A 25,999-nucleotide genomic window follows, 5' to 3' on the forward strand; every position below is an offset into this window, starting at 1 on the left:
CACACCACAGAAATCGCTCACACCGGTATGCTAGATCGAGCAACGAAAATTAGCCGTCTGCGCGCATGACGTCAGCTGGTTCATTTTTCTAGCGCGAATGTGTATTCTAACTAGGAAAATATAAACATTTTGAAGTTTTACGGGTCGTTTAAATAGGTGATAGTCAAGTTCACTAATGTATAATTTAAAAAGGAATACAATATCACAAACAAAGATAATACTTATATTTGATTAACAATAAATATAATACAAAAAATGGTATTAAGTATAATTACACGCAAAAGCAAATGTTGAAACCATTTCATTTAAACGTATATTGTTGACTAGTGTCTTTTTCAATGGATATGCTATAATTACAACCTTTCTTAACCGCTCTTGTGTCCTTTACCATCGCAAATAATTTACGTAACTCGCATTGGAGACTTGTCCTTGATTTGATCACAAAAATCAACAACTTTAAGGCTCGGTTTTACCACCTCTAGTCGACTGGTAGTCAACGCTTGACAAACAGTTGACCGTCACTTTGTCGTTTTACCACCTCTAGTCAAAGAAAAAAAATGGCGTTGACTAATAGTATGATTGACTAGCAGATTTTCTGGTAGTCCTAACCTCTAAAGTGTTTTGTTTGTTTGAATATTTTTTTGCGCCATTATTGTATGTGATGTTTTGCAATTTCGATTTTATTTCGAATGATGAAGAAGAAGAAATTGAAGTAGTGCCACTTCGTAGAAGGCCTAAAGTGATAAGAGAGAGAATAGACCAGTACAAATTATGGGATGAAAAGCAAATTTTTGCAAGATTTCGGTTAAAAAAGGAAATAGTATTGTTTGTTCTTAATCTTATTCGCCCTCAAATTGAAACACGTACAAACAGGTTATCTAATTTTGGATGAATCAAACACGTTCCCGTTTTTTTTCTTATTTCAGGAATCATGCAGTATCACCCTTGAACTGCTTTCTGTTGACACTCAGGTTTTTGCAACTGGATAATTCCTACTTCTGCAGGTGAAAACACTTTGCCCCGCTCTTTTACGCCCATCATATTCATTTTAATGACAAACAAACAGCAAAATTGATAAGAACACGTTTACGAATGTTAGGTTAGAACAGCGCGTACGAAATGATAATCAAAACACACGTTGAGATAAATGGCCTAAACTCTTACCTAAACTCCGTACAATTTGCGCATGCGAAAGAAACGTCAAAAGTTGCAATGTTATTAATTAAAAAGGTAGGTTAGGTTAGGTTATTGTTTTCATCACAGGCTGTTATAATGAATAAACATATATTCGTAAATCGTAATGTACATTTTAAACTCACAGACTTTTGACGTTGTTATACCAAGAGCCATGTTCCGCTGCGGCAGTATAAAATCGGAAAAGGGCAGTATAAGCCCCATGTTCACAAATCGTAATCCAAGACATTTCAAATACCTACGAATCGCTCATAAACCGGACGGCTACTACCGTGATAAAACTGGAAGGCTGATACTGGCATAAATATACAAATTTGCTTTCCTACCGCCTCCAATAAGACAGCCTGATTGTAGATGACAACCGACACAAACAGGCAGTCACGTAACTTCATTGTTCATCAACGGACCCGACACTCACCGCTAACACGAAGGAATGGGCCATCAAAACCAATCTTGGGAGCACATTATAAACTTTGTGACCTTACTGACGTTGTGTTCGGGTTTGCAATCGCACATAAACTCTGTCGGACCGCTTGCAAGGCATCTTTGTACGAAGAACTGAAACCTACAAGTAGCAAACATTAAATTGAATGCAGGGACTTGACCGTATGACGTTCACGTACGCCAACGACTTGGTGCATGGTCTTATACAGCCTGGTTTTGATGGCCCATTCCTTCGTGCTAGCGGTGAGTGTCGGGTCCGTTGATGTAATGCACGAACAATGAAGTTACGTGACGGCCTATTTAATGTGTCGGTTGTCATCTACAATCAATCGGGCTGTCTTATTGGAGGCGGTAGGAAAGCAAATTTGTATATTTATGCCAGTATCAGCGTTCCAGTTTTATCACCGTAGTAGCCGTCCGGTTTATGAGCGATTCGTAGGTATTTGGAATGTCTTGGGTTACGATTTGTGAACATGGGGCTTATACTGCTCTTTTCGGATTTTATACTGCCGCAGCGGAACATGGCTCTTGGTATAACAACGTCAAAAGTTTGTGAGTTTAAATGTACATTACGATTTACGAATATATGTTTATTCATTATAACAGCCTGTGATGAAAACAATAACCTAACCTAACCTACATTCAACATTTTAATTTAATTAATTAATTGCAACTTTGACGTTTCTTTCGCATGCGCAGATTGTACGGAGTTTAGGCCATTTATCTCAACGTAATAGCGACTACTGACTAGCACGTCAGCCAACGTGACTACAGGTTGACAAATGATTGTAAAACCGATAGAGGGTTACAACTACTAGTTGACGTTAACTAATAGTCATGTCAACTACTAGTTAACAACGGAATGGTAAAACCGAGCCTAAGACTGTTCCGTTTATACTCTTGTTGTCGCCAGGGGACAAATAATTAATACACACGCCAGTATCAGGATTTAATATTTCATTAACTACGATTTACGAAACGAACTACAATAATTGGCAGCACACACTCACAGAATGGCCGCTTCCCTCTCCCCTGCGCCATCTATCTTCCCTGGTGCCAACACTCGGGCATCCTGACTGGGCAACGCCCTCGTTGCATATTTAGCCACAGCCATGATATAAAACAAAATGAACTCTAAAACTAACAACAAGAAAAGAAATATGTATAGCTTAATATAACTGAAAATCTTTCAAATATTTGGGTTTATGTCTATTTCGTTTGCCACTTTGCACTAATTCTTCACCTCCTTCTTCACTTTGTAACTCATTTTCCACACTCACAATATTTTCTTGCGGTTCAATCACATCACTTCCATTTTCATCGCTGTCGTTGTCTGTGTCATCGGATATGTCGGTCTCTTCGTCCTCGGGTAACTTGTATACTTTCATTTGACTGACATGGGCCGTTGTTGAAAATGGCCTCCCTCCGGTCCCTGCAATTTTCTCGATTCTATAAACGTCGGCTGGAAGAGCCTCCGTAATCACAAATGGTCCTCTGTAGCGTGGTTGCATCTTCGTGCTTTCTCCCGTTGAAATTGCCACCCTTTTTACCATTACCACGTCACCCACTTTGTATTTTACTCCTACAAATCGTCTTTTATCGTGCCTGGTTTTGTATTTTGCTTGTTCGACTAGAATGTTCTCCCGAATTTCTCGTTGAACATCCTCGGGTGGTCTCCATTCAGCATCCTCCTCCTCGACTAAATTTGATAATGGTCCATCAGTAAATCGGGGTAGAAACCCATATAATGCCTCGAAAGGGGTTTTCCGTGTCACTTTATTTGGTGTAATATTTAAATTTCGCTCGACTTCGGGTATTTTAATGTCCCACTCTGTTTCATTATCCATCGCACTCATTATTACTGGCACTAACGTTTGATTGACTCGTTCTACTTGGCCGTTTGCCCGTGGCCACTGTGTAGAATTTAAAATGTGTTGAATACCGTTTCTATCGATAAAATCTTTAAATAGCTCCGAAGTGAAACAGGTACCTCGATCTGATATCAACCGTCTCGGTATACCGAATTGTGTCATAAAAAGTTCAATAGCATTCACAGTTGGTGCAGTTTTTGTGCTACTCATTGCAAACAGTTTAACAAACTTCGTTAAAGCGTCCACTATAACTAGTATATACATGTTGCCTGCGCTGCTTTTGATAAAGGGGCCCACATGATCTATATGAATCCTCGCAAAGGGTCGACTCGGCGGCGGAATTGGGTGTAACTGACCTGGCCTTTTTCCTCCCGGAATTTTGTTTATGAGACACTCGGCACACGCACTAATATGCCGTCTCACATACCGTTTTACTCGCGCAAACCAATACAGTTCCTTTATTTTCGCAACAGTTCTGTCGACACTGAAGTGCCCCAATAAATCGTGGCACTTCACGACAATACTTTTTCTCAAAGCACGCGGTATAACATACAATAACTTTTCCTCACCGTTCACGATTGTTTTTCTATACAATTTTGCACTTTTTAGTACGTATCCCTCCGTAATGGTGTTTTCTTGAGGTGTTCTCTCGGTTGGCTCTTTTTGTAGACTTGTGATTATTTTACTTAGTTTCTCATCACTTCTCTGAATCATGAGGATGTAGTCTTCCGTGTTCATTGTTTGTAGAACTTCCAGGCGCTCGTTGACTTCATCCACAGTGTCGCTCGCCTCAGTGACCGGTGCTCTCGATAGAGCGTCTGCGTGAGCCATTTTCGTACCTGGACGATAACGTAGTTCTAGATCAAACTCGGAGAGTATTCCGTACCATCTTGCTATTTGAGCATTTTGTGATTTTTGCGAATTTAAAAATACTAACGCCTGGCAATCCGTATAAACTGTGAATCTTAGACCTATAAGTAAATTTCGTAACTTCTCAATACAATATACGACAGCCATTAATTCCAATTTCGAAGAGTGGTAATTTTTCTCAACTTCCGTCGTTTTCTTACTGATGTAATACACGGGATGCATCGAATCATCCTTTTGCTTCTGCATTAAAATCCCCGAAATCCCAATGCTACACGCATCAGTATATAAAGCGGTTTCCTTCGCATTTGGGTTATAAAGTTTTAAAATTGGCTCATTAGTTAAAGCGTCTCTCAAATCTTCAAAAGCTTCGTTTTCACATTGCGTCCACTTAAACGATTCACCTTTTCGAGTTAAGTTGGACAAGGCTCGCGCACGTACCGCAAAATTTTTAACAAATCGTCTGAAATAAGAAGTCAGTCCAAGAAATCTTCGCACTTCGTGAACGTTTTTAGGTTTAGGAAACTCACTAATTGCTTTTGTTTTGTCACTTCCAGGTTTTATTCCATTCGCACTAATTATAAACCCTACATACTCCACTTCTCTCCGCCCAAAAACACATTTTCGCAATTTTAAAGTCAAATTCGCTCGAGATAACGCTTCGAATACGGCACGTAATCTCTTCATCATTTCGTCCCAATCCTTCGCAGGCACTATTATATCGTCTATGAATGACATCGCCACCTTGTTCCGTAAGTTACCTAGGGCTAAACTTACGGCACGGCTAAACTCATAAGGTCCGTTTGTTAAACCGAACATTAATCGCTCGAGCTCCCCTGTACAATCCGGCGTAATGAATGCCGTTTTGTGTTTCGAGTTTTCAGATAAGGGCAATTGTAGAAACCCGTGCGCCATGTCTAGTGTTGTAAATAACTCGTTTCCACTTAAATTTTCCACTTGTTCATCGATTGTTGCCACAGGAAAATTTGTTTTAACAGTTTGTTTATTTAATTTACGGTAGTCTACCACTAAACGCGGTTCGCCCGATTTTTTATGCACTAGTAAAACCGGACTCGCGTAGGCAGATGTTGTTTCCTTAGCAATTCCGGTTTTCTTCCACTCATCCACAATTTGAGAGATAATTTTCCTCTCTTTCATACTGGCTCGATATGGTTTGCAGCGTACTGGCACGTTGTTATCCTCGATGGTCATCTCCATTACATTTGTACAGCCTAATTCTTGTAAGTTAAATGCGAAACAATGTCGGAATTCCTTGCACAAATCCACCAATTCTGCAGTTACTTCCGGTGTTACATCTTCGTCAATATTAAGCATTTCTGCTGTAATCTCAACTGTATCTGTGTCCGTAAACAGCTCCTCCAATTCTTCTCCTTTGTTTTCTATAACTCCCACTACAGCTCCTTCGTTTATTTTTACTCGATTGTTAGTTGGATTAGCGATTGGTACCGATACGATTTCCTCGCCGCAATGGACGTCGATGTAATTAACACTGTTTGCTGCTACTTCGTTTTCCTTCACGCTTCGCAATTTCACTCGATTTGAAGTTTCCTCTACTATTTGCAAGTTCTTAAAAGGATCACTGTTTCGATTACCAAAGATTAATCGGTCACCGACCTTCGCGTATGCTATGTGCTCTAGTTCTGTGAATGACCTTCCAATGATAATGTCTAGACTCTGCACGTTATTTGGCACCACATAAAATTTAATTCTTTCCGCGGTTACATTGTCCACTTTTACATCCGTTTCTATATATTCTTCACAAATTATTGCTGCTGCATTTCCAAAACCATATAGTTCTTGACGTTCGCGTTTTACATTTTTCTTATCGACCACTGCATTTTCTTTAATTGTGCACACTGAACTGCCAGGGTCAATAAGCGCTTCTATTCTTACTCCGTTTACTTCAACTACGCGTAGGAATTTGTCGATGTTGTTACCACTAGTTGATCCCGGTGATGCAATTATGAGTTGCTGCTGCGCCTCGGTTTTGTTTCTCAAAGGGCACTGTGCATGCCTATGCCCGCTTTGTTTACACTTGAAGCAAAGCTCAACGCCTTGGGGCCTGGGGCACTTAGAAGCATAATGGCCTATTTCCGTACAATTGTAACATTTTATTGTCTGTTCGGTAGTTTTCACTTTTGTATTGTCCTGGTTCACGTCACGTTTTTGAAAACTCGCTGTTTTCCCTGAATCCGCGGTCCACTTCGCATGCCTCGGTGGTTCTCGAGGCGATTCTGCGCTGAATCCATAACCCGATACACGATAAAGCGTTATTACATCATGTAAAAAATCGTCAATGTTCGCGTGTTCTTTCACTAAAAGTCCCGGTATCACATGTTTTCGCGATAAGCCCGTTGCGATTTGCTCTTTTGTTTCCCGAAATGATAGTTTAAGTTGTGAGCACAATTTGTGTTTTTCGTGGAAATACGTCTCCACACTTTCCTTTGATTGTTGGACTCTCCTTGTCATGTGTTTCCATTTTTCTGTGAGGCTCTCTTCCATTACGAATGTTGCTCGGAATTTTGTCTCAAAGTCTGACCAGTTCTTGATCTGCGCCCGCCTCGTCCGATGCCAATCACGAGCTCCACCGTATAGGTGAATTCTAGCGGTCTCTAACTTAAATTCTTCTGGCCATTTGTGTAATAAAGCGCAACTATTTATTGTGTCGATCCATTCCTCGGCTTGTATTCCACAGCTACCCCCGAAGTCTCCGATCGTTTTGTTTAAATCTGGCATAATATGGTAAACGTTGTCCCTTGGTCCCGTGTGTAATGCTTGCGCCTGTGCTTGGTTATTCCCCATTACTGATAGTAGCTGGGTCATAGTCGCCATTTGTTGGATCATTAATTGCGTTAAGTCAGGGTTACTGGAATCTGGGAATACAGTATTTATACTCTCGTTAACCGCATTTTCCCCACGTGATCCCGTCACTTGTCCCAACTCTTCCACATACGCGTCCTCGTTGTCACCATCACCCGCCATCTTCTTTTCTTTTTCTCGCAATCACACAGCAAAAGCGAAAGAAAATTTCACGATTTCTAGAGACGTTCTTGAGTTATAATTATTCCACTTCTGATAATGTTGTCGCCAGGGGACAAATAATTAATACACACGCCAGTATCAGGATTTAATATTTCATTAACTACGATTTACGAAACGAACTACAATAATTGGCCAGCACACACTCTCACAGAATCGCCGCTTCCCTCTCCCCTGCGCCATCTATCTTCCCTGGTGCCAACACTCTTGATATTGATACGTAAACGCAAAACATACACAGATCTCGAATTATTTTACTCTGTAATTAGTGCTTAATTGCTTATTAAATTTCTTCCGCGCACAAATGCTTCTATTTATAGGATTATTATTAGCAAATTAACGTTATTCCAGTGCCCTATAATGTCGTATCCGCATAAGTCTTTCACTACATAATATCCAACAATACCTAAATTGTAGAAAACTCTGTTGTTATTTCGCAGAAACTAAAAGATAAAACGAAATTCCCGCTCTGAAGATTTGTGACCCAGCTGACGTCACAGATGCGCACTGGCATACCGGTGTGTGTGTATTGTGATATACCTATTACTATTACTATCTCTTTGCAGTTGAGCCACATGTCACTGAGTAAGCGGCTGAAGATGGATTCTACTGCATCCTGTTCATCTGATCCTATCACTCAAGTAAGCACTGAAGCTCAGGATGCATCAGGAGATAGTGATAGAACTACACACATTCAAAAAGTAAGTTCTTCATAATAATCATATATTACCGGTAGTAATTTTAATCATTCTGTTTTTATTACAGAAGGAAACAGGACTTATCTTTGATGAAAATGAGAGTAATTTCAGAGAAGCTGTTAGGTGGATAGGGTGGGTTGACAAAAGCCTTTTTATCGCCGAATTGCTGAAGAAGCCACGTCGTGTGATTATTTTTGCGCCCAAGCGTTTTGGCAAGTCTCTGAATATAGACATGGTCAAGTGCTTCTTCGAAATTGTAGCTGGTCGAGACATAAGCTATGCACCTAAGAATTTAGAAGAACTGAAAGAATACGAAAATTTTAAAGCATTTTGCAGATATGGACTGTCACCACCATGTAAGATAATAAAGGAAGAAGAACTTGTTAAAGAATACTTTGGGAGACACCCAGTTGTGCATCTGGACTTAAAAGACCTTGATTGCACTTCCAAAGAAACTGTAAAGGATGGTCTCAGAGGCATTGTACATGATCTCTATGTGAATTTTTCATACCTGATGAGGGAAGAACATTTAGCTGACTCACCAAGAAAATTAAAAGCAGCATATGAAGATTGTGAAGCATGGTGTGGTAAGAATACATACATGAGAGAGGATCCAACCATAGGTTTGCAAAAATTGATTGAATATTTACATGCTCACCATAAACAGAAAGTGTACCTGTTGGTTGATGAGTTTGATGCTCCTGCTGTGAACGCCCTGTTGGCTGGTAAAAGTGGAGGTGAAGTAAAAGATATCAGCAATATAGTAATGTCCCTGCTTGGTGCAGTTGTGAAAGGAAAAGTGGCCGATAATCATCTCTTGGGATCACTAATTACGGGGGTGTCATATCTGGGAAGCATTGGTATTTCTCAGCATCTTAACAACATACCATTTTACAAATGGTTACTAGATGATGATCGGTTTGCTAAATATTATGGTGTTGGGCATGAAGAGCTTACTACGCTTCTTGAAAGTGTGTTCCCTGAGCAAAAAGAGAAACAAGCTTCTATCCAACGAGAGGTATTGGGTCTCTACAATGGATACTATATTAAAACTGAAGCTGTGTGCTGTTTATGGTCTGTTTTGCACTACATTCGACTTCGTGTGGAACTGAACGCTTCTGAGATCAGAAAGACCAATTTTTGGGAGTTCTAGCATAATTAGTGCACTTGGTAAAGTTCTTAAAAATGATGATGTAATGGAAACAATGGTTCATGTAACAACAGGGGGAAATTTCTCTTTTATGTCCTGTGATAAGTTGGATGCCAAGGATCTTGCTGACTTTTTAAATGGTGAAAACAATCAAGAACAACTTGTCTACTCATTTTTCATGGAACAAGGGTATCTCTCCATTGATCCAAGCCATCGTTCTAGCAGATCTGTTAAAGTGAAAGCTCCAAATCCTGAAGTCCTTACTGCGTATCTAGAGATGTTTAGTAATTTCCATGTGAAAGTTTGTGGATTTAGTAACTTGTCAATGCATAAATGTGCAGAATATTTTGAGTCACTACCTGATAAATCTGCAGATGAACAGGAAGAGAGTTTAAGTGTTTTCTATGAGGAGTTGAAAAAACTTTTGTCAAAGTTCCGCGGACAAAAGGTGAAGGAACGATCAATACAATCTCTTATGTTTGTTACCATGCTCAAAGCAGACTTCAAATATTGCGAGATGGAGAAACCTGTTACAATTCAGATGGATGGTAAGAAAGTAACGGGATTTATCGACCTGTTCATGGAAAATGATGATTGTGTAGTTATTTGGGAGTTCAAGCATATTGAGGCTGATGATCTTCAAGCAATCAAGGATTCTTCTTATGAGGCTTTGAAAGAAATCCTTTTCGGCAGCCAAGCCAAAAAAGTGCCCTATATTAATAAAATGGAGGAAGTAAAAACAAAAAATTACATTCTCATTGGACTCTGCGGTGGTGATAAAGGTAAAGCAGCAATGTCGTGCTTAATAAATAACAAAGACATCAATAACTGTATCTCTTTTCCATAACTTAATGACATCAGTTTTGCCATTGATGTGTATATATAAAAACAGTATGTTGCTATTTGTAAGTTTATTTCATCTGTTCAATAAATGCTCTTTTTGCTCTCTTTTTCTTATTAATTTTGGTGCGTAGAATCCAAAACAATTCGTACTTTTTCGATCAGACTTCTCAATCAAAAGTTATAGACTAGAAACCAATTTGGAAAGAAAATTCAAAGGGCTGTAACTTTTGAACTAGTAGCCCAATCTTGGAACTGTTTGAAATTATGGATTCTACAGGCCACATTCTATAAGAAAATTTTTTTTCCGGGTCGATCTGAGACAATTTTTTTTTCGGGCCACAAAAAAAGGCAGTGTATAACCTTCCTTTTTTACCAAAAATCGACTACACCAAAATTTCTCGGGAAAACACTTTTTCTTATTAATTTTGGTGCGTAGAATCCAAAATTTCAATTCGTACTTTTTCGATCAGACTTCTCAATCAAAAGTTATAGACTAGAAACCAATTTCGAAAGAAAATTCAAAGAGCTGTAACTTTTGAACTAGTAGCCCAATCTTGGAACTGTTTGAAATTATGGATTCTACAGGCCACATTCTATAAGAAAAATGTTTTTCCAGGTCGATCTAAGACAATTTTTTTTTCGCGCCTCCAAAAAAGGCAGTGTATAACCTTCCTTTTTTACCAAAAATTGACTGCACCAAAATTTCTCAGGAAAACACTTTTTCTTATTAATTTAGGCCCGTAGAATACAAAACGATTCGTACTATTTCGATTAGACCTCTCAATCAAGTTTCGGCAAAAAACCAAATTCAACAAAAATGCAAGGGGCTGTAACTTTTGAAGTAGCCTAATCTGTTTGCTTTAAAATTTCGGGTTCTAATATTAATGACAAAAACTACCTTTCCAGAAATAAAAAAGAACTATTTTAAATATTTTATTTGAAAATAGCATTAACTTTTTAATACTTTTTAGACATGTCTATATACAGTTGAAAACAAACAATAGGATATACCTCTTAAGAAAGAAACAATGTGATAAGTTAGCGCAGAATAAAAAGTAATGTTGGTGCACCAAGAGATACACGTAAATGTTTTCACAAGTAACGTTTACTCAAGAAGGCCACAAAAATCACATTCAACAAACTAACAAATGTTGCAGTTTTATCGAAACCACATAAAATAACTTATACTAAGGAAAGAGGTTTAAAATATTGCCGACAGTACGAACTGCCAAGACTTAAAGGACGGTCTTGGGGTCTGTAAAGTTTACTGTTTCGTTCAGGGAGACGTGAAAACGCCAGCGCATATTCTTTATCGAAAGCATTTAAGTCAATATTGGAACGACCCAATGCCTTGCACGCTAGAAATAGTATGTCTCTGTATATCGAGTGTGTTCGGTCGATACCTCGCACTTTTTGGATTTTTTGTCGTTCCATTCCTAGCCTTTTCAGAGGTTCCAATAGATCATTACTGTGTACACCTAACAAAATGCTTTGCATTACCCTGTGGAAATGTAAACGGTAAATAGGAGCTCCTATTGGTTGAAAGAACTTACGGTCTGCTAATCGTCGTTTGATCAGTTAAAGCACTGACAAGTGGACTAGACATTTCGCGACGTTGATAAAGAATATACATTGGAGGGCCTTCGGCATGTAGACGAGGATTGTCCCAAACACATAACACTGTAACTTGAGCAGATAAGTGTTCTAAAACAAATTCAGTCATATAATCACGAAACTGGAAAAGCTACTGAGATTATTGCCAATTACTTACGTAATACATCCTTACCTGCTGCTTTGTACATAGATGTATTATATAATTAATTTATTTAAAAAGTAGGTGCTTACCAACTGTAGCCAAATCTTGAGTAAGTGGATCTGCACCTTCCTCAACGGGTTGCATACAGCTTGCGCCATCATCTGCAGCTTCGTCTGTAGTGTCATCGATGGATTCGACATCATCTCCACTCTGTTGCTCAATCTTGTTGATACTGTTCAAGTGATCTTTACGATTTTTAAGGTACAGATTAGGCAAATGGCTTTGAACATTAATACGTTCAAAGCTCCAAACAAGATTCCAGTATATTATCGGATGTTGCTCAACAAATTTCGCGTCGGCCAAACTCAAATCTCCCTCTAGACTCAGAATGTTTTCTAACTCCTTTCTTAAAACTAACGGATTTAGATAGGGAACACTAAACGGTTCACCACTGATCATTTCAGCTTGCTTAATCGATATTGTCAAAAGAGGAACTGTGGGCTTTCTGCAACTATGACAAAGAGTATTTAAATTCGAATCCTCGGCGGACCAATTGGACATGATGTCTTCGTCATAAAGTAGCACTGAGCAATTGTGACATTGAGAACACGAAACTAAAGTGATTTCAAGCTCGCCATCTACAAGCATTTATATGTAATTAGGAGTTCTGAAATTCTTAAAAGTTACCCATAGGGACATCAGTGAACGGAGGGTATAAATTTTCAGGAAGGCTGTCATCGGAATCTCGCAAATTGGCAGTACTGCCTCTGTAGCTGCCGAGCTCGGCAGATATCCTTCGATGTCTTTCTCCTCCGTCGCTGCCATCTGTTGACTCGCAATCGCCAGAAGCATCATTCGGTTCACCAGCGCCAAGCCGATCACCGGATACTGCTTTAACAGGAGTTGAGGTCGTCGATGTGGAAATCGCTTCTTTGATTTCATCTAATTTTTTCGCAACCGTTGTCGCGGCTGACTTCAAACTGCTTATGCCGCCTTGTATTAATTCGTTTGACTTCTTTCCTGTTAAGCTACTGGGGCTATAAAGGAATTAAAAAATTGACAACATGTGAATACATGTTGGTATTGTGAATATGACGTGCATTGTGTTATACATTGTAACTTACATTCCAAGCAATATTTTTTATATGGTAGAGTTGAGGGCTTACAAGAGAGGTTATGGTTCCCTATATCTAATTACTTTCAAATATTATTTTTTAAATTCACAAATAGTGAAGTGCAAACGATTAGGTATGTATGCAAATCAAGTTTTTCTTATTTTGAGGCAGTCGTAGATACTCCCCATACGGCGACGTTAGCAAAATAATCCTCAATATACACTATGTTCCTCATGGTCAAATTCTGGCAATATCATAATTCATAACCTAGAAGGCTATGGAAGTTCGGAAGACAGAAAATGACGCCATCTTTATTCGTGTAGCGTGAGGTGGTAAATTTTAACGTCACATTACCCCAAATGTATTATGGTTTACACTATGATGCGACAACGAACAATAAATAAAAATCGCAACACCTACCTGAGATTACTGAGTGCGTTTTCAATGATCTGTTGCGGCATTTTCAGGTCTGCTTTACGCAACGACAGCCGTGCTGGTGAGTAGCGGCTAAAACAACACATCTAGCACTACTACTAATTCATGCATTTCAAGCCATATCAACACAAAATCACACTTGCAAAATTAAACTTAACACTACACTACATCATGCCAAAAATAATCATTTTGGAATAAAGTAGTTGGTCTATCCAATCAGTATTATTTATGGGTAAAATCACACGTGCGACAGTGGAGTACTTACCTAAAACCCATTTTTAAACTTGACCCAATTCCCGCCAGACTCGAGGCGATACTGGCAGCCGGCATTGTTTCGGACCGATGCAGTTTATTTTGAGTGGGAGGACTACCCTCAAATGTCGCAGATCTTTGCACTGACGAACGAAATAGGACTGGATCGTCTGTGTGGACCGAAGTGCGGTTTACGTGCACAACTTCAACGGTAGGCAAGCATTTGGTTTCTTCTTCAATCGGTTGCTCAAGTGCACCGAGTGGATCATTCTCAGTTACGGGAGTGCGAGGAGAAATCCTAATTTGAGAGGATTATAAATGGATATCAATGGTATTCTGCAACAGTACTATCATTTCTTCCTTTTCGTAATAGATCAATGTAACCTATCATATCAAAAAATCTACAAATATAAGTCCGGCATGTTTTTTTCGAGAAAAATTAACATTTAACAACAGGAAGATATGAAGTCGGCAGTGTTGCAAGATCAATCATAAGGTAACAAAATTACTTAGTTGGTGTTGTTTTGGACGGATCATCCACCTCTTCATCATCAAAATGCAATGCCCGCGAACAATTTTTCCTAGACGTTTGTTGTAATTTATCAATAATACTTGCATCGTTTGCACTTTCAGATCGAGATAAAAGCCTAAGATATTCAGATGGACTCTCGGGTGGGGTTAGATTGACTTCTAGTTGATCCATCTGTTCCTCCGTGATGTCTGTCACTTCTTCGTCACATTCATTTTGACTAGATATGAGCAATCCCGCACTAGATACTGTAGAATCAGTAACATTCTGTTCGGGCAAGTTGCTACTACCACCTCTCACAATACTTGCAAAGTGATTCCGAAACTTATCCAGTAAACTAGTTTCGCTTTGCACTGCTTCGTGTGAATCTAACGAGAGTCTAGAGGAACGATCAACTGTATCTAAGAGACTGGAACCTAACGTATATGACTTTAGTATATGAAATGGCAAATCCAGTTTGCTGACCCCTACCCATTTTAAATTTGGCCGTTTGTAATATCGTTAGTACATAAGCACACCTAGGAGTTTTATGAGCACACATACCCAGTGTTCAAGATAAGGAGGTCTATCATGAGATTCTCCAAAACCATAGAAAATACAACGATGGTCAATTGCGATGCGCAATTAAAGTTATTTTCATGCTTTTTAAAGAAAACCATTAAATAGCGTTATACTTCTATAGGTACTAAAAAAGGTTCTCAAAAACTATAATGCGCAAAGATTTATGTTTACGGCTCATTTTAGCGCATGATGTACGATGTAGTAGAAAAAACATGTTAAAAACGTAACTTTTGAAAACGCTAAGTTAGACCTCCACTTTTTAAAAATTTTTTATGGCTTAACCGTAATGGCCCTAGCTTTAATTCAAGTGGCGCAATTGAGCGCATAACCAGGTGTATCAAGTGGCACAAATACCGGTAGCAAAATGCGTTATGGGGGGTTCCGTTCACTTGGCCCCTCCCAAATATATTTAAGGATAACCAAAAAACAAGAATGGCGCAAAGATATATTTTTACGGCGCATTTTAGCGCATACCTGAGAGTACAATTTCGTATGAAAAGATGTTAAAAAAAAGTAACTTTTAAAAACGTTAAGTTGGTCCCCCCACTTTTTGAAAATTTGTCACGGCTTAACCGTAATGGCGCTAGCTTTAATTCAAGTGGCGCAATTGAGCGCATAACCAAATGTATCAGGTGACCTAGTTACAAGCGACAAAATACGTACTGGGGGGGCTACGTTCACTTGGCCCCCCCAAATGTTTTTTCGGATTTCTAAAAAACGATAATGGCGCAAGAGTTATTATCGGTGGCGCATATGAGCGCATAACGAGCGCATTCGTTTCAAAATAATAAGACTATCAAATCTCTTAGTGGGGGGGCCAAGTTAACGGACCCTTACAAGACACCGTTGCGAGATTTTCAATACTACGTTTCGTTTCGAAGATATCATCATCAACTTTATTTTTATATATGGTCTGTAAAAAAAGTACACACTGTATTGAATAGTATTTTCTATTAGGAATACAACGATATAAGGCACACAAGAAAAAACAAAAGTTGGAAACTGTTGTTTTCAACAGGATGGTGCATCTACGCACATCTTAATTGTGCAGGAATATCTACCATTCCGTTGACAAGTTTCCAACTTTTGTTTTTTTGTGTGTGCTGTAGGTACATCGTTGTATTCGTAAAAACTGCCATTTAAAATAACGAAGTTACTAGCTATTTCCGGAAGTGCGACCATTTTGAAAATATTTCACATTGATTCGGCCTTCAGAGTAACTCCTAAGTACAAATTTTCAAAAGCCTACCTATTTCACTTTCCCAGAAACGTTTACCTAAGCTCCCAAAAAAGCACCCTGTATATGTGCACGAACGAAAATCTTGGTGCACTTATGTGCATTAACAAAACACAAACGAACAAAACGATTAACGATGGAGGCCAGCGAAATGGACAAGTGAAATATTAACGCACCTCCTTCAGTTGAAGCCGAAAGTTTTCTAGCCGCCTGTCTTCGCGCAGCCCAACGAAAGTGAGCGGCGCCCAAAACCACGTACCGTAACTTGTTCCACAGTAACTGGCTCGAACTCGAGTGAGCGGGCCATTGAGCTTCTAACACGCATCGGTTATATAGTCTAAAATTACTTTCAATCTTTAAAAAACACATACAAAAGTGGATATACCCATAAGTTAACGCGTTTGGTTGAATTCCCGATCGCTTCATAAGCAAAAGCAACTTAACCGCCAACAAAGGTCGAGAATGTTCGCCACACAACTGCATCATAAGGCGATAGCACACCTCATCACAGGCCAGACGTAACTGAGTGGCTCGAACTAATAAATCGTACGACTGTTGTAATATTGCTCTTTCTTTACCCGTGTTTAATGACAGCATGCTTGGTAATGCCATAAAATACAAGGTGTGACACGTTCCCAATAAGCATCGGGCCCATAGCTCTGGGGAGCGAATGCATTTTCTGAAAATGTAAATTTCCAACCAAATGACCCAATGCAACTGATATTTACCGTGCCAATTTTTGAGCAGATTTTATTTCGTGTTTCGTTCGACGTGCCATCGGCGAACCAGGTGCTGTCGCAGGTAACAATGCCGTTAATTGTTTGTGTCTTTTAGTTTTTAATAACGTCGGGTTTAAGTTAAAACCAAAATAGGTACACGTTTCACCTTCAACACAAAGATCAGTTAAATCGTTGCACCTCACTGACTTTTCTTAGCAAAAATCAAATGACCAAACAAGTATTCAATTAAGGATGCCTATCCATTACCCTATGTTTCCGGTAGATAGGACACCAAAGCTTACCATTGTGCAGAGGTTCTGGAGGCAATAAAAACACAGTCCTTTCGCTAGTTTGTCCCAATTCCAATTCGAACAATTTCAACTCGCCGTCATCATTACCGAGCCTTTCGCAGCACTCGTCAAAAAACGTGAGACCTTGATCTCCGTCAGATACGAAACTTCGTTCCTCTATAAACCTAATAAACATTTGCGTTCGCATAAGCAGTGAGAAGAATTTGTGATGCGTTTTATCTCGTGATTTTAGAAAGTCGCCTAGTTGAAAGAGTGCTTGTGGATCGGTTGTACCGACAGTGGGTGCTTTAGTAATTGGTAGGAGATATGTACGGTAACCCTTTAATGTCATGGCCATAAACTTGAGAAATGCTTCTTGAACTTCCAGCTCTTGTATTTGCTACAATGTGTACATGAAGGCCAGTTGAATGCGTTAAAAACGTACCTCTCGCCGCCGTTGTTGAAATTCCATCTCAACTTCTGTTTCAGAGTACACCTGCGTATTTCTAGTATATGTCAACAATTTTTTGTATAATTCATCCAGCGTCGATTTGAGAACCTTGGCTGGACGCTTTGGTAATAGTTTAGTATTAAGAATTTGTCTTTGGTTTTCACATACCTATAAGTGGGTGATTACATGGTTAATATTGGCAGGTTTACGTACAGTGATGATGTTCGTATCGAGATCAACACAGCTAACATCACCAGGTGGATCATAGAGATCAAAAAACCGTGAGTCGACTCCTATTAAAAACGGTAGAGGTGCGTGTAAAATTTCAACTAAACCTAAAGACACTGCGATTAGAATTGTAATGCAACTGGCAAACTTTACCTAATGGGCAAAGTGGAATATACGGACACTGCCACTTAAAGGGAAACAGAAGCGACGACACAGCTTCTGCAACAGCAGTTAAAGTGTCCGGTCTAAGAGAATGGATTAATATTTTTTGTTCTGTCAATGCCAACAACAATATTAAAAGACTATTTTCCGATCCTAAATTGAGCAACAATTCTCTAAACCCCGCAGCGCTGTGAGGAAACGGCGAATCTTCCGGCTGCATCATAATTATTCGTTCAGATTGCTGCGAAATGTTTGAGGACAAGTGCAACAATGTACGAGGTGCCGGAAAAGGAACTTCATCGATGAGCTGGACAATGTAATGTTCAATAGGAATTGTTTGTGGCTTGTTACTTGATGCAATATTCTGTAAAATTAAACGGAATTAATTAGTTACGCACAGGAAACAGTTTCAACAAACATTTAAGCGTCATCTATTTTCTCAATCAATGTGGTATATTTGTAATGCGGTAAATTGCGAGAGGTTGATAAAATGTAGGGACATTAATGTTCACCTTTAATTCTGCATATTTCGCCGAATATTATAGGCAACATTTTACAAAATCACAAAGTGCAAAAACATAGGCTAAACCGGTTCATGAAAAAAACTTTTAGGATAACAAAGTACAAGATACCAGAAAGGGTCCGTGAAGTTAGCAGCACATTGAAGGCACAAATGTTGAGACTAGGTGGGTTGGTTAGTGCTTCGTTTGTGCCGGTTTGTGCCGTAAAAAGTTTGCCAGCAAAACATACGGTTTGGAAATTATTTAGATTGTTACAGGTTCTGCTAATAGGCCAGTCATTGAGGATTTTTACCTGGAAATAACTTGGGAAGTACAGAAATTTTGTATGCTTGAGTGCGTAGAACTAAAATTTATAAAATGCACAATTCTAAACTTGCCGCCATCTTACCAAGATGGCCGTCAAAAGCGGTTTTCCGCCGATATCTCCAAAACTGCGCATTTTACGAGAAAATATGTGGTGAGCAAAATTAAAGAAACGAAAATTTCCTACAAAAAATGTAGTTAGCATATTTTCACTAAAGTTAGTCCTTACGCAGAAATTCAGAAATTTTTAATAACCAGTGGCGTATATTAATTTATTTCATACTGTCCGGTAGATGTTCGATTACACTATCATTTTGAGTCCGGTAGGTGAGTTATTACAGCATCCGAGCCGGTAAGTGTCGCTAAGCAACACTTACCGGACTGTTATTTGTATACATCAAATTTGACATCTTCACACAATTAATTAGAAACCCCAACATAAATTTGGCTGTAATTCTTTATTTCAAACATTAACATTGATTGTAATGAAACAATTTGTATTGCCCTCAACACTAACGCCTGGGTTATTACTGGATGTCGAGTTCGTAATGTTTGATTCCTTCTGCTGTAGAACTTCAATGAAATTTTCGCCGCCTTGTATCAGTTGCATCATACGGGCAATCTTAACTTTTCCTTCTACCGAGCCTTCGATGTATTTTTCTGCCGTCAATGTACTTTTTCATGCCCCATGACGCTTTAACACCGAAACCCACGCAGAAAAATCTCAATTCAAAAACTTACTGCATCCAAAAAGTATGCCAACATGACTTTTTCCTCTACTTGTTTCGCCCCATGTTCGTTCCTCCATTGGCAAAACACTTAGTACTCTTTTTCATACCTTGCGGCCGACTTCTTAGGAATCAACTTTCGGTTGCTTCATGAGATTTCGACAGGATTGTATCGGGAACAGTGGAACATCCCACAACGTTTATAGCGTCCATTTTTAGTGACAATTCAACTCATGTATAAAAAATCGCATAAGCCGCAGTGCAATTGTCACCTTGACAGCGGCAAAAGTTACCAGCAACTTTTCCAGCGACAAATGCACTAGTGGTTTTTTCACTTATTCATTTTCGAACCAATTATGGCATTATCCTTTCCCATATGATTAGTTTGACGTCTGTCAATAATTGACTAGTTTGGTGAATTTCTTGTTCGTTAAATTGTCCTGCCGAATTACACTCGAGGTTTGTATTTAAACCGAGTAAATTTGGGTTGTTGCAATTCAAATTTGTTTCCTTTTAGCAATTGGACTCGAAAAACTGTCAACCTAAAAATGCTCCACCTTCGGTGTCGCATTTTTAATAGTTGACAGTTTTTGTCGTCTAATTGCTAGGCAACAGATTTTCATTATCTTAACAACCCCAATTTACTCGGTAAAATACAAACCCTTAGACCATATAGTACATGGACTGCTATTAGCCCTATGCTTTCAATACAAAATGGGTGGTCACGGATAGAGGGCACTGTAGTCGTGGGTATGTGAATCTCAGGGTAAAATAAAGTCGTATGAACACCACTTGGATTGCGTAAAGAGTAGCTTTTATGGTAACCGCGTAGTACGGGAAGCTTTAAATACTCTTGATTGTCTTCTATACGTCCACAAATAAGAACAGGTTTGCTGTTTTTGCCATATCTAGACGATTAATTAATTGACATTTGTTAATTTATAGGTTGACAGTCTCAAATCGTGTCCCATCGGACAATTTCGGACAGACTCGTTTACCCTGAAACTCACATACCCAGGCGATGTCCTTGACCATATTTTAGTTACAATTAGCAGTCCATGTACTATATGGTCTAAGTACAAACCTCTTGTGCAATTATAAGTGACAATTCAACTCATGTATAAAAATCGCATAAGCCGCAGTGCAATTGTCACTTTGACAGCGGCAAAAGTTACCTGCATCTTTTCCAGCGACAAATGCACTAGTGGTTTTTTCACTTATTCATTTTCGAAACCAATTATCGCATTATCCTTTCCCATATGACTAGTTTGACGTCTGTCAATAATTGATTAGTTTGGTGAATTTCTTGTTCGTTAAATTGTCCTGCCGAATTACACTCGAGGTTTGTATTTAAACCGAGTAAATTTGGGTTGTGCAATTCAAATCTGTTTCCTTTTAGCAATTGAACTCGAAAAACTGTCAACCTAAAAATGCTCCACCTGCGGTGTCGCATTTTTATTAGTTGACAGTTTTTCTCGTCTAATTGCTAGGCAACAGATTTTCATTACCTAAACAACCCAAATTTACTCGGTAAAATACAAACCTCTTGTGCAATTATAAGTGAAAAAAATTCAATGTAAACAAACTACAAACTATAGCAACGGCCGTTGCCACAGACACAAGGTAATGCGATTTTTACAATATAATGAAATTTTGTACCTAATCTTTGAAATGAAATAATGATACAGAACAGACTTACAGTATGAAATAAAATACGTTACGATATACGTCCGGTAGTACTTGTAACAGTACTCGTTTAAGACATTCTTGACTCGGCTCCTGACGTCGCCTCATCCATAATGTCTAACTCGTACTGTTACAAGTAACCTACCGGACTTATAACGTAAATAACTATTATCCAAATAATTCATTAATCATTTAATTAATTAATCAATTAGTCTATGATCAATTAATTTTAAGATTTTATTTTAGTCGTCTCCATCTTCAGCCTTCAGCTTTGCCTTTTATTGAGCGAATGATTTATCGTTAAAGTTTCACAAAAATTGGTCAACAAATAAGAAATTTACTTTTGCACATGCGCGAAAGAAGCTTTTGATATGTTTGAAATAATCGATCGATTTGCCTTTAGTAAAGGATGCTAAAGTTAAAATTTCAGTACGATCGGTCCATAAGTAACAAAGGTACTTTTGCGCATGCGCAGAAGATTACGGCCTACCAGTTTGGAAATTAATGGGTGCCTTCTCCACGCGGCAAGGACTGAAAAAATGTACGCAATTTGTCCCATTCAATTTTGAGCTATCGTGCTAATTACAACCCGGACAACGACAACAGACTTTTATCTGTGATGAAAACAATACTTTACTTACCCACATATGGGTGCGGAAAAGTAATATCATAGATGATATATGCGATTTATATACACTTTATATACTACCTTAAACCACAGTAGGCGATGTGAAACAAAAGCTGATCTAGAAACTAAACTGTGTTGACCTTGTAACTGGAAACATTTTAACAGACAAAGAGTCTGGCACAAGAAAGTAAATAAAAAAATTATAGAAACTTGAGAACGAAATAAAAGATTATTAAGTTTAAAAAAATCGCATAGAAAACCAGTATCATTCATGGTGTGTTATATTTTTATCAGGCCATGTGGCGCAATTCAGTTTAGGCTGGAGTGCGATACTATGGGTCCCTGGTTAGAATCGGCGTTCGGGCATAGATATTTGTAAATGTATAGTGAGTTGGGTTGGTAGAGCGAGCTTGGATGAAACCCCGCCCACTCAAAAATAAATGCAAAAATAAAATAAAAATAAAATATTTAATATGCTACCTTTTTAGATTAAAATATACAAGATGTTCCACAAAACACACGAGATTAGGTCCGATATTATTCACCCGACTCCATACACTTATCTTTGTATATACAACGGCAGAACTTAGGGATTCTTATCTACCTATTTCATGTAGTGCAATCGGATTTAGCAGATTTGGTCTTATATAACAGTTATCCCCTGAGTTCTTTACCATTTGGAGACCCAATCTCACGAATGACTAAGTACACCACAGACAGATGCTAATTGTAACTTCAATTATTTTACATTTGGTACAACACACCGCGAAAGGCTGTCATTGAAAAAACGAAGCTAACACACACGTTCTTCTCCAACACAAGGATGATCTTATATAAACAAACCATCTGCAAATGTATGGCATACAATTATCAACAAATTAGACAATAAAGTGTCATCAAAAGCACACTACACTTGTGTGAAAGCTATAATACTTATTAAAAACGTGCTGGGAGTTTTCACACATTCTCTTTTTTGCTCAAACTTTTTACTATTACTATTACTATTACATTAACATTATACTTAGTTTCAACAGTATAGCAACAAAATTGTACAAGGTTTCCAGAACATCTAAAAATTGAGATAACCTTCAAAGGCAATGCTTTGCTGGCAAACTTTTTACCTCACAAACCGGCACAAACGTAGCACTAACCAATCCATCTAGTCTCGAAATTTATGCCGACAAAAGTGTGCGAAGTTATAGCAAACATCTACAGACATCTAAAAATCGAAATAACTTCTTCCAGGAAAATATTTTCCTGGCGATACAGCACAAACCGGGAAAAAACGTAATTTGTGGAATATGTATCGATATTCCTTTATCGACTGAAGAAGGAGAATCCGACGAATTTAAAGAAGCCAACTTTGATCCCGAAATAGGGATAAACGTATTCGGCAATGAAAACAGTGACATTAACGAACTGCCAGGTCCGTCAGGCCTGCGCAAATAGAGAATCTAATGTTACTTAAAATTAATTGATCATAGACTAATGATTAATCAATTTGATTAATTAATTAAATGTTTAATGAATTATTTTGATAAAATACACGCCATTGGTTATTAAAAATTTCTGCTTTTCTGCGCAAGGGCTAACTTTAGTGGAAATATGCTAACTACATTTTTTGTAGGAAATTTTCGTCTCTTTAATTTTGCTCACCACATATTTTCTCATAAAATGCACAGTTTTGGAGATATCGGCGGAAAACCGCTTTTGACGACCATCTTGGTAAGATGGCGGCCCCGGCGGCAAGTTTAGAATTGTGCATTTTATGAATTTTAGTTCTATGCACTCAAGCATACAAAATTTCTGTACTTCCCGAGTTACTTCCAGGTAAAAATCCTCAATGACTGGCCTATTAGCAGAACCTCTAAAAGTCGAAATAATTTCCAAACCGTATGTTTTGCGGGCAAACTTTTTACGGCACAAACGAAGCACTAACCAACCCACCTAGTCTCGACATTTGTGCCTTCAATGTGCTGCTAACTTCACGGACCCTACCAGAAATAGTAAGGAACACAAGGGCAGGCAGGTGTAGCAAAGGAATACCACATGTATTACCACTCGCCGAACTGAATACATTTTCGCATTTGGACAATTTTAATCAAATTAGATAGACTCTTCAAAATTCTACTTACGTACAAATACAATAACCATTTTTCGAAGGCATCGGAGAAAGGCCCATTAGAAAGCACACAAATACTTTTATTCATATACAACGCATGTCCTTCATTGGGAGAATATCCCAACAACTCCCGCTGCTTTTCCGTTAGAAATCTATCGAATTTTTCATAAAACGTAATGGCAGATCCATAGACCTTATGCTTCGCGTCGGATACGGTCAATATAAAAGTACTAAACACGGGAGCGGGTTGCGCTGCTTTAACGGGCCACAATTCTAACGTCGAACCCATAGGTAAGCAAAATAAAGGTACAGAGTTTGGAAACGGGAAGTTGGGTAAGTCGATGGTGGGATACCTGAAATACATTCAATTAAAGATTTTATAGGGGACTACGAGTGAGTAGATTTCTTATGTACTCCGACTTTAATGCTGAAATTCAGAGTTTAGTGTTTGATATCTCTTCGAAATTCACAACAAAAAAATTGTTTCTAACTACCAATAGAAAATCACACCACTGTAATTGGGGTAATCAACAAAACAAAATAATTTTCTTTATTAGTAAGTTATGGTGCTGATTGAGAGGAACATTTTGATTACCTATCATACTTTTGACTGTAGTTTTAGTTTGTGTTATATATATTATCTCAGAGTGATTATGTATTAAAGATATTTTATTCAGCACTAAATTCTCCACCACAACTTTGTACGCTCCATATTGACTGATATACGACAACGGAAACTCAGCAGACTTGGCACATGTATCGATCGATACGCCAAATAGAAGAGTGCGACATCAACGAAAAAGTTTTTAAAAAATCCTATAACCCGATCGAGCCTACTTGTGAATCTAAAACCATCATAAAAATGTGTCCAGCTATTTAGGAGTTCAGTTACAAACATGTACAGAAGAATTTTGAATTAATCGGTCTAAAAAATGTAGTACCTACCGATTGAGCGCTATATATTGATTATTCTTTTGTTCGAAATTGTAGTCTTTCATAATTTATTGTTCTCCTTTTCCCTATTATTTATTAAGGATGTGGTAATTTGCATTAAATGTTTAATGCTTTGTAACTGAAAATATATGGAAACGAAGGTAATCGGTCAAACTGCTCCCCCCCCCCCCCGCGGAACCTAGATTTTCGTGTTTTTGAACATAAAAACAGCTGGAGGGCAAACGATGAAGGCATTTTGAGAGGAGAGCGAAACTATTTGTATATTACACGAAAAGTGTCAAGTGGATCATATCCCTCATACTGCTTTAATCCAATTTAGTGGGCATTTTTCATGGTCCTGACCCATTATTTTTGGGCAATCACTACCGATTGAAGTTAAACAGTTACTTTCAAACAGACTTCCTTCTTCACTTATTAGGTATATTTCCTCTTAGTCGACGCACTTTGGGAGCAGACAAATGGCATGAATTTTATTATTAGATAATTAGGTATACAGGGTGTTACAGCTACTTGAAGTTTTTAAGATACGAACAATCCCACACAATTTTCAGTGGGGGATTTTTTTGACACTCGCCTCACATTCGGAAACGAGTCACTTTAGGAAACATGTTTTAAACTTTTTTTAAATATTTTTAGCCGCAAAAATAGACTGCATATAGTCAGCCGACAATTTTTGTAACGCCCTATATAAACATATCTAATATTGATTTTTACTAAAAATATAGTCCATTAGAAGGTTCCTGTAGACTATGTCTATGATGACATTACTACTAGTGGTAATGGTAATTGGGTCGAAATTTTGGAGCCTGGGGAGATTTTTGATCGGTGATATACAGTGTGTCCCAGATCGGGTGGGATTGCATGGGTAACTTTGTTATTATTAAGGATAGAGAATTGGTTAAATGGGCAATGTTTTGCAGTTTTAGATGCTTATTTAAATTTTCCTTTTGGAAATTCAAAATGTCGCATAGGTTCGACGTAAATTCAAAAAAACTAAAATTGGTCATTTCCTTGAATGTCTAATATCATCGAAAGTATAAGAGATATAAAAAAAAGTTTTATATAAAAGTGACTGTCTTTGATACGCTTAATTTAGAATTGATGTCAAAAAAAAATTCAAGATGGCTACTTTTGAGGAACATTTACCAACTTCCTAAAGTTAAATAGGCGCTATATCGGATTTTTAGATTACTTG

General features: G+C 38.2%; 2 protein-coding genes and 1 long non-coding RNA gene across 5 annotated transcripts; 1 reads left to right on the plus strand and 2 right to left on the minus strand.

Annotated features, from left to right (window-relative positions):
- Positions 1-163: 163 nt before the first annotated feature.
- LOC116167667 lies at positions 164-1,303 on the minus strand. Its single transcript, XR_004144599.1, has 2 exons — positions 1,165-1,303; positions 164-734 (listed from the first exon to the last, which is right to left on the minus strand). It is a non-coding gene; the product is annotated as an uncharacterized LOC116167667 (long non-coding RNA).
- A 1,091-nt stretch (positions 1,304-2,394) lies between these two features.
- Positions 2,395-9,287, plus strand: LOC116169100. Its single transcript, XM_031485127.1, has 4 exons — positions 2,395-2,412; positions 7,877-7,954; positions 8,003-8,137; positions 8,202-9,287. The coding sequence occupies exons 2-4, from the start codon at positions 7,937-7,939 to the stop codon at positions 9,285-9,287; spliced, it is 1,239 nt and encodes a 412-aa protein (XP_031340987.1). The 5' UTR covers positions 2,395-2,412; positions 7,877-7,936.
- A 1,927-nt stretch (positions 9,288-11,214) lies between these two features.
- On the minus strand, positions 11,215-24,229 carry LOC116168109 (DENN domain-containing protein Crag-like). 3 transcript variants are annotated; one of them, XM_031483777.1, is made up of 16 exons: positions 23,864-24,229; positions 17,854-18,226; positions 17,686-17,807; positions 17,467-17,640; positions 17,034-17,421; positions 16,741-16,897; positions 16,398-16,691; positions 16,189-16,349; positions 14,195-14,630; positions 13,699-13,983; positions 13,419-13,505; positions 12,571-12,920; positions 11,973-12,521; positions 11,914-11,916; positions 11,681-11,831; positions 11,215-11,628 (listed from the first exon to the last, which is right to left on the minus strand). In XM_031483777.1, the coding sequence occupies exons 1-16, from the start codon at positions 24,212-24,214 to the stop codon at positions 11,310-11,312; spliced, it is 4,200 nt and encodes a 1,399-aa protein (XP_031339637.1). In that variant the 5' UTR covers positions 24,215-24,229; the 3' UTR covers positions 11,215-11,309. The 3 variants fall into 3 exon arrangements, with proteins under 3 accessions (XP_031339637.1, XP_031339639.1, XP_031339638.1); XM_031483779.1 differs by lacking the exon at positions 13,419-13,505; XM_031483778.1 differs by lacking the exon at positions 11,914-11,916.
- Between the last annotated feature and the right edge of the window lie 1,770 nt (positions 24,230-25,999).

Source organism: Photinus pyralis, unplaced genomic scaffold (genome assembly GCF_008802855.1).
Source record: "Photinus pyralis isolate 1611_PpyrPB1 unplaced genomic scaffold, Ppyr1.3 Ppyr1.4_LG4, whole genome shotgun sequence".
Taxonomy (NCBI): domain Eukaryota; kingdom Metazoa; phylum Arthropoda; class Insecta; order Coleoptera; family Lampyridae; genus Photinus; species Photinus pyralis.

Coding starts and splice junctions, on each gene's coding strand:
- LOC116169100 (XM_031485127.1), top strand. Junction 8,138..8,201: donor GAACTACACACATTCAAAAA/GTAAGTTCTTCA, acceptor TTTTTATTACAG/AAGGAAACAGGACTTATCTT.
- LOC116168109 (XM_031483777.1), bottom strand. CDS start 24,214: ATGTATTTCAGGTATCCCACCATCGACTTACCCAACTTCCCGTTTCCA. Junction 17,808..17,853: donor TATTCCACTTTGCCCATTAG/GTAAAGTTTGCC, acceptor CAGTGTCTTTAG/GTTTAGTTGAAATTTTACAC. Junction 17,641..17,685: donor TCGATACGAACATCATCACT/GTACGTAAACCT, acceptor ACCCACTTATAG/GTATGTGAAAACCAAAGACA.